Source organism: Lycorma delicatula, chromosome 8 (assembly GCF_047948215.1).
Source record: "Lycorma delicatula isolate Av1 chromosome 8, ASM4794821v1, whole genome shotgun sequence".
In the NCBI taxonomy this organism is placed as follows: domain Eukaryota; kingdom Metazoa; phylum Arthropoda; class Insecta; order Hemiptera; family Fulgoridae; genus Lycorma; species Lycorma delicatula.
In genome coordinates this window covers 121,834,944-121,847,863 of record NC_134462.1, presented here as the reverse complement: position 1 = coordinate 121,847,863, position 12,920 = coordinate 121,834,944, and the positions used below count along the sequence as shown (strand labels likewise).

General features: G+C 29.6%; 1 protein-coding gene across 3 annotated transcripts in view; it reads left to right on the top strand.

Moving 5' to 3' along the window:
* Fuca (alpha-L-fucosidase) overlaps positions 1–8,496 on the top strand; it is a 55,427-nt gene extending 46,931 nt beyond the window's left edge. For all 3 annotated transcript variants that reach the window (XM_075373315.1, XM_075373313.1, XM_075373314.1), the window contains exons 9-10: positions 2,719–2,866; positions 8,117–8,496. In XM_075373315.1, the coding sequence (XP_075229430.1) occupies positions 2,719–2,866; positions 8,117–8,260 (292 nt within the window). In that variant the 3' untranslated portion in view covers positions 8,261–8,496. The remainder of the gene's footprint in view (positions 1–2,718; positions 2,867–8,116) is intronic.
* Positions 8,497–12,920: the final 4,424 nt, after the last annotated feature.

Here is a 12,920-nt window from a genome sequence, read left to right as displayed (position 1 = left end):
GAAACATCTGAGATGGATGAATTAGATTATGCCAAACCATCAATTAACTATTCTGTTACGTCATCTTTTTAAGAGTAAGCACAGTCATTTAAAAATTAAGTTATTAAAGATGTTTTAGTTAAATAAAAATATAAAAAATTCTCTTAAAAAATATCATATTATGCATGTATGAAGTGTCACAAACAAAATCCTAATGATTGTAGATGATCTGATGTGAGTCATGCCCAAAAATGAGTGATTGATTCTCAAGAATAATAAGCATCCTATGTCAGGTAAACTAAGAAAAGGAAGTGAAGTGGTTTCCAATTGTCTTCTTCCAAGACAAATATGTGGTAAGCCCAGTGAAATACAAGTGATATTCAGCACTATAAATAACAATTTCACTCGGTACACCACTAAGACTGGGTATGTAATGAACATCATTATTGTTGGAGAAAGAAATGTGTCTGGTGCTTCTTGCACCCCAGGTGCATTACTTGATTACTCCCACAAGAAAGACTGAACATGTAGATTAAAACAAAAAATTAAGGCACCCCATTTTTATGTAACATTGTGTTTATACATTACTTTAACCCAGCAGGGGAAGAAAAAACATTCTAACAACAAAAAAACTACTTTGGCATCAAACAATGATGTTTTATTCATGCACTAAATTCATAAAAAACAGATTTGTAGAATATATGAAAAATTGGTATGTAGAAAAAAAACAGTAAATTAAATTCAGGCAAACAATGTAAAAGAATACCTAAGTGATGTTTTAAAGCTGAATGATAAATTTTACAAGGTAATACTTTGTTCCAAGTACCTCAAACTCTACATATTCTTCATAAAAAAAACAAGATTTGGCAGCATACGATGGCTTCTCACAAAACATGTGTATATAAAAATACATTCAATGAAAATAAGCTAGGAGTGTACATAATGTATCCAAAAATTAAGATATAAAACATAATTAGCTATATTTATATTTGAATATAGTTGTTGATAGTAATACTGATGATATTGAAACAGTTAACATCCACTCTAAAACTTGGTTACATTTTAATATGATTATTAGTTTTAACAAAGAAAAATGTTTTTACCAAATTTTCAACAATAGAAGACTTTCTTCAGAGAAATAGTTCTGGAATATGTGGTAGTGTTTCTATTGAGTGAGCTGGAAAAAACAATACTTAGAGAAATACAGTTTTAATAGAAGAAAAACATAGTTAGGTTTAGGAGAAAAGAAGATAAGAACCAAGGTACCTAGAGTCACAGTGATCTCCTAGGTCATTAAAATATTTAGAATTTAATTGTATCAGGAGATCTTCCTGCCTCATACTGCATTCTGTTCTGGTAGCAGCTATCAATTGCATACCATGTATGTACTAAAACTATTTTGTGTTCTGTGTATGAAAAATTCTATTGTGTATTGATATTGAGTAATGAATAAAAAAAAAATATAAATGTAATACACAGTTATATGTACTATTACAGGAAATAAGTTATTTACAATTGGCAAAATATTATAAACTTCTAAATATCATGTACTCTTATACTCCACCAAAATATCGCACTGCAGTATTTCTTATTAAGCAGAATCTAAGAAGTGGAATGTGCTGTTTAACTGAAAGTTTTTTTACCGCGAAGAAATTTCACATCTCAAAGATTACATCCATTTATAACCACATTTATTAATTATGTACAACTGTATAATGTGTATTGTATTTAGTCATTGTAGAATTTTTTTAAGTGTGTAAAAGTGTTTGTACAGATAGCAAACTTTTTTAAAGAACTTGATTGTGATTTTAATAATTTTTTTTTGTCTTCAGTCATTTGACTGGTTTGATGTAGTTCTCCAAGACTCCCTATCTACTGCTGGTCATTTTATTTCAGTACACCCCTACATCCTACATCCCTTACAGTTTGTTTTGCATATTCCAAACATTGCCTGCCTGCATAATTTTTCCCATTTACTGTCTCTCCAATATTAAAGCAGCTAATCCAGAATGCCTTAAGATGTGGTTTACAAGTCTGTCTCTTCTTTTAGCCATATTTTTCCAAATGCTTCTTTCTTCATCAATTTGTCACAACACCTCTTCATTTGTCACTTTATCCACCCACCTAATTTTTTAACATTCTCTTATAGCACCACATATCTAAAGCTTCTAATATTTTCTGAGATCATCCAAGTTTCAGTTCTATATAAAACTATACTCAAAACATATACTTTCAAAAATGTTTTCGTGGCATTTAAATTAATTTTTGATATAAGCAAATTATATTTTTGACTGAAAGCTCGTTTCACCTGTGCTATTTGGCATTTTATATCGCTCCTGCTTCATCAATCTTTCATAATTCTACTTCCCAAATAACAAAATTCTTCTACTTCCATAGTCTTTTCTCGTTCTATTTTTAAATTCTGTGGTTTTTTTACTTTATTTCTACTACATTTCATTATGTTTGTTTTATTTTTATTAATTTTCATACGCTAGATCTGATGTACAACTTCATCCATGCCATTCATTATTTCTTTTAAATCTTTTTTACTCTCAGTTAGAATTATTACTATATCATCAGCAAATTATAGCATCTATCATTTCACCTTGCACTGTTACTCCAGATCTAAACTGTTCTTTAACATTAACTGCTAGTTCTATGTAACGATTAAAAAGTAACAGGGATAGGGAACATATTATTTTATTAATAATAATGTTTAAGCCATTGTTATTTGTTTAGGTATACTACTAATAAATCGCTGGCTGGTACAATAGATCTTTATGCCATTGTTCTAAACTGGCCTAACGATAATATTATTTCTCTTGAATGTCCATTACCATCAGAAAGAACTGTAGTTACTTTGCTGGGATTCAATTCAACACTTAATGTAAGTTTTATTGTAACTTCTTTGTTTTTAAAGAAAAATGATTTCACTTTACTTATTTATTCTTCCAATAGTTTGGATTTTTTAAAAGTTTTATTTACAGTAATTTTAATTCTTAGACTTTATTGTTTTATTGAAAGAAAATTTTCTTTGAATGATGTATAATAAAAATATTGTTTGCGATTCACTTAGTTTATTAGTGATTTTTTCTTTAAGCATTGTTTCTTTCATTGAGATTCTGCTATAAGATCATGTATAATGTTAGTTACAATTAGCTCTGTTTGATCTAGCAAGATTTGTTGCATGATGTAGATCATATTACAAAATAATATAGTCATAAATAGTAATACATTACAAATTTTCATTATTCTAATGTTTTATATTGTGAGATTTATTAATCTAATTCATCACGCTTAAGAAGTTTTTATTTCAGATCTTGCTTATTCGTAATCAGTAAATAAGTTAATTAGTTAGTAATAAGTTAATCATCAAAAGTTACTCTGTACAGAGGTCTTGCATTGAATATTACATTAATTTCAGAATGAACAACTTAAAACAAGCCAACTGCAAAGCCTCCTCTCATGCTTTTCAATATGAGATAAAGTAAGGATGTTAAAAAATTAATAAATACTCACTTTTTTCATGAAAATTAAAATGTGTATTCTTGTGATTGAATCACTGTCTTGAGGTGCACTTGAAGAAAAATAGTTTACTAAAAATAGCTTCATAAATATTGCACAGAATGAACTTTTTTAGTCCATTCAAAGTGTGAGAATTTGTGTCATAAGCGTTATTCTTCAAGAAGCCCAATCAGCATTCCTATACAGATTGTATGAATTTTTTTCTGCAGACCAATAGTAATTGTTTTGAGAATTGGTGCGTCCAGCTGGTAGAAACCATCATCCATAAAATACAGCATAGATCTAATTCATAATTACCAGCTTTGTTGAGAAGCCAGAGAGTGTAATTCATAACGTCACTATGAGTGTCTTTTAATTCTTTTTTTATTATTTATGTATAAATCCATATATATAAGTAAATGTGAATCACCTTATGTCTGCACTGTGTATTTTATACCAATTACAGCTGATAAATTTCATCCAGATTTTCTCAAACTTATGGAGTATTGCCAAATTGTTGAATATTGCCTTCAATGTAACCTTCAATCTTGTAATACAAAAATTACATTTACCGCAGTCTCTATTGTGTACATTAAAAAAAATAATATGTTATATTTTGCTCTTTGCTGAATACTTGCATTAGAAAACTTAGAAGTACAAATTTTCTGATCCTTAAATTTTGCTTGCACTTCAATTTTTACTGTAGCAATCCTTTTTTGTGTAACATAGAGTATTCTGGAAATGACATATTAACCACTAAGACGAACTACAAGTTATATTAAAGCACAAAAAATGGTTTCTACAGATAACAGTTAAAAAAATCTCTATAGTCATACTTGCAGTTCAAGTAACAGTAGAAAAATTCATATAAGTCTGGCTGGAGTTCTGATTGGTCAGTTTTTTAATAAGTTTTATGCTGTATGTTGTAAAGATTTACTACCTTTGTAAAAAAAAAATATTTTCCAACCAAAAAATATATTTAAAGTGTCAGCAAATTCTTTTCAAGTAGCATACATTGTTGGTAAATGGGCTTTCTCCATGTGATAGTTTTCAAATAAAAGAGAGATATCTTCTAGTACAAAAAATAATTATAAAAGAATTAAAAATAATTTTTTTAGAAATCTCTATGAAATGTATCACTTGTGATTGTGAATTATGGACAACTGGTAGTGTAGAAAAAAGGCTTTCTGAAATGTTATGAAAATGTTTATGATTCAGTGAATTAATTAAGTTGCAAACTGAGTTATTATTTTTGTACTAGCTTCTCTTTGATGAAAGAGTATTCTTAAATTAAATTTGGGAGTAATAATAATAACAATAATAATAATAACAAAATGTTTATTTCAGAATGAAGATTACAAAAAAAATACATAAACACTTTATAGACATGACCATGAACTGGTCATCTGTCTGGTTGAGTTATAATATTTAAAATGTCTACTATAAACAAACAAGAATAAAATAACGAAAGACAAAAAAAATTTGTTTAATGTTTCTCTAAGTGTGATACCATTTCTTGAATTGCTTTTTTGTGTACATTACAGATCTGTAAATACAATTTTTCTATCAGCCTTAGTTTTAAATAAATTACGCTTCAAAAAAAATTAAGGGAAAATATAGTTAAAATCCGTAAATTTTATAAATAGCTCAGACACATCCCGAAATAATTTCCAACAGTAATCGACTAACATGTTAGTATTCCATTTCTATTTATAGCGGCTTTCCATCACCGAAATGTCTTTGTGAAAACATTCACCTTGTTCGTCACTTACATCTTCGAGGTTGTCCAGGAAAAAATCCAGACATGAGTGGAGGAAATGTATTTTCAAAGACATATTGCATCCCATAGTTCTCTATTAAGTAAGAAGTTGATTAATAATATCGTGGTAATTGTTAGATTTTTGTTTGCCAAGAATATTTTTGCAAACGTCTTTAACTGAAGCCCAAGCTGCACTTTCTACATTATTTAACATTGTGTTAAATATGTCATCTTTGATCAGTTCTCTTATTTGAGGACTAACAAATATTCCTTCTTTAATTTTTCCTTCACTTACATTTGATAATTTCTGCCTGATATACTAAAATGCATGACTATACTTCATTGTTTTACAGAATTTTTCATTAGTTATACGCTAATACCGGGCACCTACCAATAAAATGAGATATGTCTTCTTCCTCCAGCTTATTGCATATTGTGAATAATCACTGCCCACCCTCCCTACCTGGACTTTTATTTAATCTCCGTAGTGCACCCTGCGTTCTAAATCTTACTGAAATTTCACTCCTGTTAAATTTACCAATAAAATAATTCTGATCTTTGAGTACATGATGGTAAATATTGTGAAATAATGACTTTTCTACATCCACTATCCGTTTCTCCTTTAAATCCTTCTTCATGCATTCATTCACACCATTATTTAGCTGTACATTCCAATCACACCCACCATCCAAATTCTCACTAAACTCACAGCCGTACCTTTCCGTCATTGACTTCCACACCCTAAACCATCCAAATTTGTGCTTGATAACTTTAATAGCAAGTTTACGCGATCAACAATCTTCTTTTAAGTGTAATATCTTTATAATATATTTATAATTCATACTAAAAGTAAAATTAAATAAATTAATCTAATTTTGGGAGTAAAAGAAACTTGTCACATTACCACATTAAAAGAAGTAGGTTAATTTTTGTTCAGGTCCAAATAAATATCAGGCATGGTTCAAAAGTAAGGGCTAATCGATAACAAAATGAGAACTGTTGAAAAAATGGAAAATTTATTAATAGTTTCAAATAGTTATTTTTCTACATATTCACCATTTCATTCCAAACACTTTTGATATCGTGAAACAAGCTTCTTCAAACCCACTCCATAAAATTCCACCTCCTTGGTTGTAGCCACTTTTGCACCAAGCTTTTCAACTCAGCACTTTCCTCAAATCATAGAGATGGAAGTCAGTTTTTGAGGTGTAGGAAGAGATGGTAGTCACTGGGCATGAGATTAGGGCTTTAAGGGAATGATCAAAAATCTTCCATTTAAATTATTTAATTATTTCTGTTTTGATGCAGCCATGTTCATTATTGTGAAGAAGAACAATTCCTGATCCCAGCATTTTCCATTTGTTTTTAATGGGCATGATGCAGTTCAAAAAGAGTTTCACATTAGACTTGTGATGTGATGGATGTTCCATATTCCATGAAATCAATCAAAAGCACACCCTTTTGGTCCCAGAATGCAGCTGCCATGATTTTCCTTTGAGACTGGGCTTGTTTGAATCTTTCAATTTAGGTGAACCAGAATAATGTCACTGCATGGATTGTTTTTCATATTTAGCATTGATGTATGAAGTCCTTGTTTCATTGCCAGTGATTGTATAGGAAAAAAATTTGTTTCCTTCAAGGTAAAAGTGGTTGAGAAAAGCATGAGCAGATGTCATTCTGTGTGATCTTTGTGAGCATTTGTCAACATTTTTTCCACTTGTCATGCACACAGTTTATATAGTTTACAGTTTGTCTAGAGTGTCAGTCATGATTCTCAAAATGTTGTCTTTGAAATTTCTAGGAATTCTAGAGAAAGATTGCTAATAGTAAAGTGACAATTTTTTTTCACTGGCATTCATACATCCAACAAGGTCATCAGTCTGGACACTACGCCTGCCACGTTTTTTTTTGTCGTGAGCATTTGAACAGATTTCCTTAAACTCACGACATCATTTCCTCACTTTTCCTTCACTCATTGCAGTAGGTCTATATGTTTCACACAATTGACAGTGAATTTCAGTAGCATTATGTCCTCTTGCATTTAGAAATCTAATCGCTGATTGAACTTACAACTGGTGGGAATTATTATTACCCCACTCATTTTAACACACTGACTCGCAAAGGCAAACAACAATGAACTAACAGTGTGGCAGTTACATGCCCAACAGAGTACTTAAAGTTACTGTGCAGTGCAAACAATCATTATTGCCTATCACTATTTATAACTCATCAGCACTTACTTTTAAACCACACCTCAAAATTACTTTTAACTACCCATGTTATTGGTTTACTTTGGTGTCATCTATGCTTACTTAGCAGCTTGCCTTATGAAAGTTGGCTGGGGACTTGGACAAACCTACTGCTATACATAAGTGGATCTGTTGTGGGACAATATAATTTTAAAATAATTTGATTAAATTTAAAGAAATTGGGCATACAGCAAACTAATTAGATATTGATGTAAAAAATAAATGTTTCATTACTGACTACAGTGTAATTTATTATTCTGCCTGTACCAACTTATACTTAACTGTTTTTCCCCATCATTTATGCTATAACTCAGAAACTTTCCATTTTAAGCTAAATAAAGGCTAGCTGTATCAGATAATTAATGTATAAAATTAGTATTGAAGAATTGAGAGAACATTGAGATGAGGTTAAAAATTAAAATCATGTATTTTGCATGTATTTAATTATTGTCCTTGAGGATTTTATATTAATATTATAAATTATATCCTCTAAATCATTCCTCAGATGTAGACTTATTTAATTACATATATTTATTGTTGTTTAGTGAAATTTTCTTGTTATTTAATTTACTTTACTTTTTGTTTCATCTGTTAATAATGTAGTTTTCTGTTTCTCTTTTTCAAGTGGGCTGATAAATTTATTATTAAATTTCCTGATCGAGCTGTTGTAACATCAGATTGGGCATGGACATTAAAAATTACATATATTTCAAATATAGTTGGTAATGATCAAAATGATGGTAATAAGTCAGTAATAAAAGTAAAATAATTTGAAAATAATAATGTTTTATTTTAAATAATAGTAATATTATAATACTAATATTGTTTTGTATATATATTTATAAGTTACTGCTATATTGCACCTCTTGTGTATTTTTATTGTTGTATATGTGTTTATAAATCTAAATACTTCTCAATGTTTTCTTAATATGATTTAATTTACATAAACCTTGTACATTTGTAGTTCTTGCCTTAATAAAAAGTGTTTTGCATTACCAGAATTAATTTAGGAGTTTTATATCATTATCCCTCTCAAAGACACTAGCTTCATAAATATTACCTTCATATTAGGTATTCAACAGAACACAGTTTCTAATTTTAATGTAAATAATATCTTTATATCAGTTAAAATTTGAGTCTAATGTTTCTACTAGTAATCTTTGTATTCTGCCAGAAAAATTCTTTCATTTAAATCAAGATTTTGAAAAAAATATGAAATTGCTTTTAAAATAATGTAATCCAGCAGCACAGTAAATTTTACTGAAATGATTGCACTAATTACTTCCTTAGGCACATTTTCCTTACAAATAAGGAATTCATACTAGCACTGCTTTTAACAACAAAGTGATATTTTTCAAATCGCTTCCTAAAAGTAATACTACCACACAAGAGCATTAACCGCATTAAGCCAATTTTATATTTAGAACATATTCAATAGTTAAACACAGTTGAACAATATGAAATTTAAAAAAGTGAACAATTTTTCTAATACAAAATACTAAGTGAAAAAAAAACATACAACATAGAACAAGTATATTACTTGATTACATTTTAATGGGGTTTTTTAACCTTTTTTTAAAAAGGCAACAGAGCTACTTATTCACTTGTTAAACTTATGCAAAATAATTAAAACTCTAACTATAACTATACACAAACTTAACTTTTACTATGATTCATTGACTACACCAGTGGTTTCCAAACTTTTTTGATTCTAAGCTCCCTTGCTAAATCCAGATTTTCACAAGGCACTACTGTCAAATTTTAACAAGTAGACTGTGAAATAGTAAATAATTTTTTGCAAGGGCATGGTAAAGGTAAATAAAACTCCTTTTAGATCAAAAAATAACAATATACAATATTTTATGACATTGAATTGAAAATGGAAAAAAATTATGAAAATTTTGTAATATTTCATGGCATCCCTGTGAGGAATTCACAATTCCCCAGGGTGCCAAAGTGCACACTTTGGAAACCTCTGGACTACATAATATATTCCTGTCACAAGACTAAATGAAAGAACTCACCGTAATAAATGGATTTGATAATAAACTTATAAATTAAATGGCATGTGTAAGCAAAGATTCAAAAAATGCTCACAGAATTTAAAAAAAGTTGTATACCAACACTTAACCTTGCTAGGAAGACTCAACCTAGCAAGAAACAAAATCAAATAAACATAAACTGAACACTCATCAAACTAGTTCTCAGGACAAACTATCGTGACTCCATAAAGTTCTACATCAGGCAAACAGTGTGTTGCTTCAAAGATATTATTACATAACACTATAGCAATATGCAGTTGGCATCTGCCACCTATTTATGTAAAAAAAAATTTTCCAAATTGTGTAACATAAATAACATTTTGCATAACACTCAAAAAGAGATTACTATTTAAGCATATTTAAATGATATAAACTGAAAAAAAAAATACTTGCCAGTGATGTAACTGGAGAAAAATACTTCAAATTTAATACAATTTTTTTACGTTATACTAAATAAATTTTTACTGACATGAAAAAACTTTTAGAAATAACTTCAGTTGGACTCTCAGTGCATTCATGGATTGAGTTACCTTCATCAGGTTGTAAGCAATCTGACACAAATCACTTGCCACAAAAAAAAACGGTACAGCTGTCCTCAAGAATAACAAGCATCTCATGTTAGGCTTGCTAGGAAAAAAAGAAAAAAAGTTATTTTCTAATTTGCCTTTTTCACTTAATAAAATACTTTCTTGCAGATCAGCACACCCAGCCTGTTAAATAGTACTTTACATTCTTTATAGCAATAAGAAACAGTAGGTCAGATAGAGTAAACCAGCATTTAAAGTTCAGTATATGTATTTCTGTTGTGAAACGGTACATTTTATTCACTGTTACTACTATTACTACTGCTTAAGCATTGTTATTAGTGTAACAAGTTTTAGTGTTTTCCAAAAAAAAAATTTGTGCTAAACTATTATTGAAATAAAATGGAAAACAAGAAGATTCTCAAAAAATGTTACTTAACATCTAGAAATAGATGGACATTTCAGTCGTTAAAACATTAGTAGATATTTATTTTTATATATACTATTTTCTCAATAGAAGAGGGAAATAATGTATATAAAAATAAATTAAAAAATAATTGTATACTTTGAAAATGTATAAAAATTTATCAATATTTTTGTTGGGTAAAGTTAACAAAAAACACAGCTCGTATTTGCCAAAAGAAATTGGACTTTAATGAGAAAGAAAACAACTGAACTTATGTTAAATCATAACCTTAAAACTAAAAAGAAAATTATGAAAATAACATAATTTGATGATACATAAGAATATCAACTGAAATCAGCATCTGAACAATGATGTTAAATGAAAAAATACATGAAAATACACTTTTAAATACACATTTTTAACAAAGCCTGCAAATAAGAGAACATGAAACACCTTAATTTTAATTGTAAATTTAGAAAAACATAATATCAATAGAAAAATGTAACTGGAAAACAGTTGTACTACTGACATATACTATAATATGACAAATAGCAATGAACGGATGTCATTAACTTAGATAATTAAATTACAATAGTTTCAGTACAAAAGAGTTAATTACAATATAATCGCATTGAAATTAATTGAGCACGTAAAATAGGTTGCAGCTGAAATGATGACACAACTTTATGCAAGTCACCTGTTGTGACTGTACGGTGAGTAAATGGATTTTTAACTAAACATGAAATTGAAATTGAAACTTGAAAGGCATAGGTATGATGAACTGAATGTTTCACAAATTTTAATGATAACATAACTGTTTAACGTAATATGTAATGAAAAACTGAACTTGCCTGTAGCACACAAATATTTGTAAGAGACGAACTCGTGAATGAAGGTAAAACGAATACATACAGTAAATTCCTGGGCGTAGTCCGCCGTGGTGTATCAGGAATATAGGGGTGAGAATGTGGCTTCGAGGTTGAGCAAGACTGGGCGTCTGAAATGTGTAGTAATGAGTTTGAAGAAATTCTGCTTCGATGAAATTGTAATAAGAAGCCGGAGAAGATTCGTCGTCGACAGAATTGACAGCTTGTAATGATTGAAACACTTTCCACAGTGAAGTAATGTAGAATTTGAAGAATAACTTAACGAAGAAACAAGGCTGGATGACTATGGAAAACTGTAAAATCACGAAAAACTGGCGAGTAGAACTAGAAAATACTTTCGACACAGGAATACCGCACCGTGTATGCGAGTATGAAGGTGATGAAGATAGTAGCACAAATCTTGAGAGTGAAACATAAAAGGCGTCTTTACATTGTGAAGGTCTGGTCAACTCTGCCGAAAAAAAGGGGAAACCGAGCCTAGGCAGAACTAAGAGAGTGTGTGTTGGCAACAGGAGTTATGTGCAAGTATTAGTATGTGAACGAAGCAAAAGGGAGTGTATGAGAGCAGCAATAAATTTGCGAGAAATGAAAACACGCGGTCACTAGAATGACAGAAATCGCCGTCTGGTTGACGCCAGGACTCGAATAAGATGAACAAATATAAACAAACAGATACACATAAGACAAGCCCAAAACGAAACATAATAATAAATATATCAAGCCTGTGATAACAACATGACCCAACCCTAGCTTTGAATTCATTGGAAATAACGAAACTTTACGCATGGCGTAAACAATTTTCAAAAAAAACTTGGCGCCTCTTGGTCGGAAGTCTGTCACAGAGGGAAATTAATTTCATTTAAGGTACAGATGAGCTCAGTAATTTTACTAGGGAAACCATTGGGCAGCATTAAAAAAAAATTAGACAAAAATTTAGTTAAAATAGAATTACTTTTGAATGATAGAGAAGAAGGATCTGAGAAAGCGTAGGTGAAAAGTTTGTATTGCTCTCCATATAGCAGTAAAGAAAACAGTTTTTTTTTTAAAAATCACTACTTTAATGTTATTATGGGTACATCTAGAAAATCAGCGTTTGTCTTCAAAAACAAAGATAGAAATAAGCCATTGAAAACGTGAATATTTATAGATTGATTTGTATTTTCAGTTTTGCATCCGTGATGGAAATGAAAAATTTAATCTAGAATAAAGTTCATTATAAATATAGAAAATCAGAGAAATCTGTGAAATTCCAACATTGCCTAGAAATTGGTTACAAAATTAGTTGGTTAGAAATAAATTTTTAAAAATGCTTGTAATAAGTAGGAGGAACTAAATAGTTAGGAAATGTATTACTTTATCAATAATGTTACAGAAACTGTTTTTTATTCTATAATATGGTACCAATATCTAATAGCATTTTGTACTTTTAAATTTATTTAAAATCTTCTTGTAAACTTTCTATTAAAAGATAATTAAATGGCTTTCGCATTAAATTTTGTTCATGGAAGGGGATGTCCGGTTGAAAGGTTTAAGAGTCATACTATCTTTATCTTTCTTAAAATAGATTTTT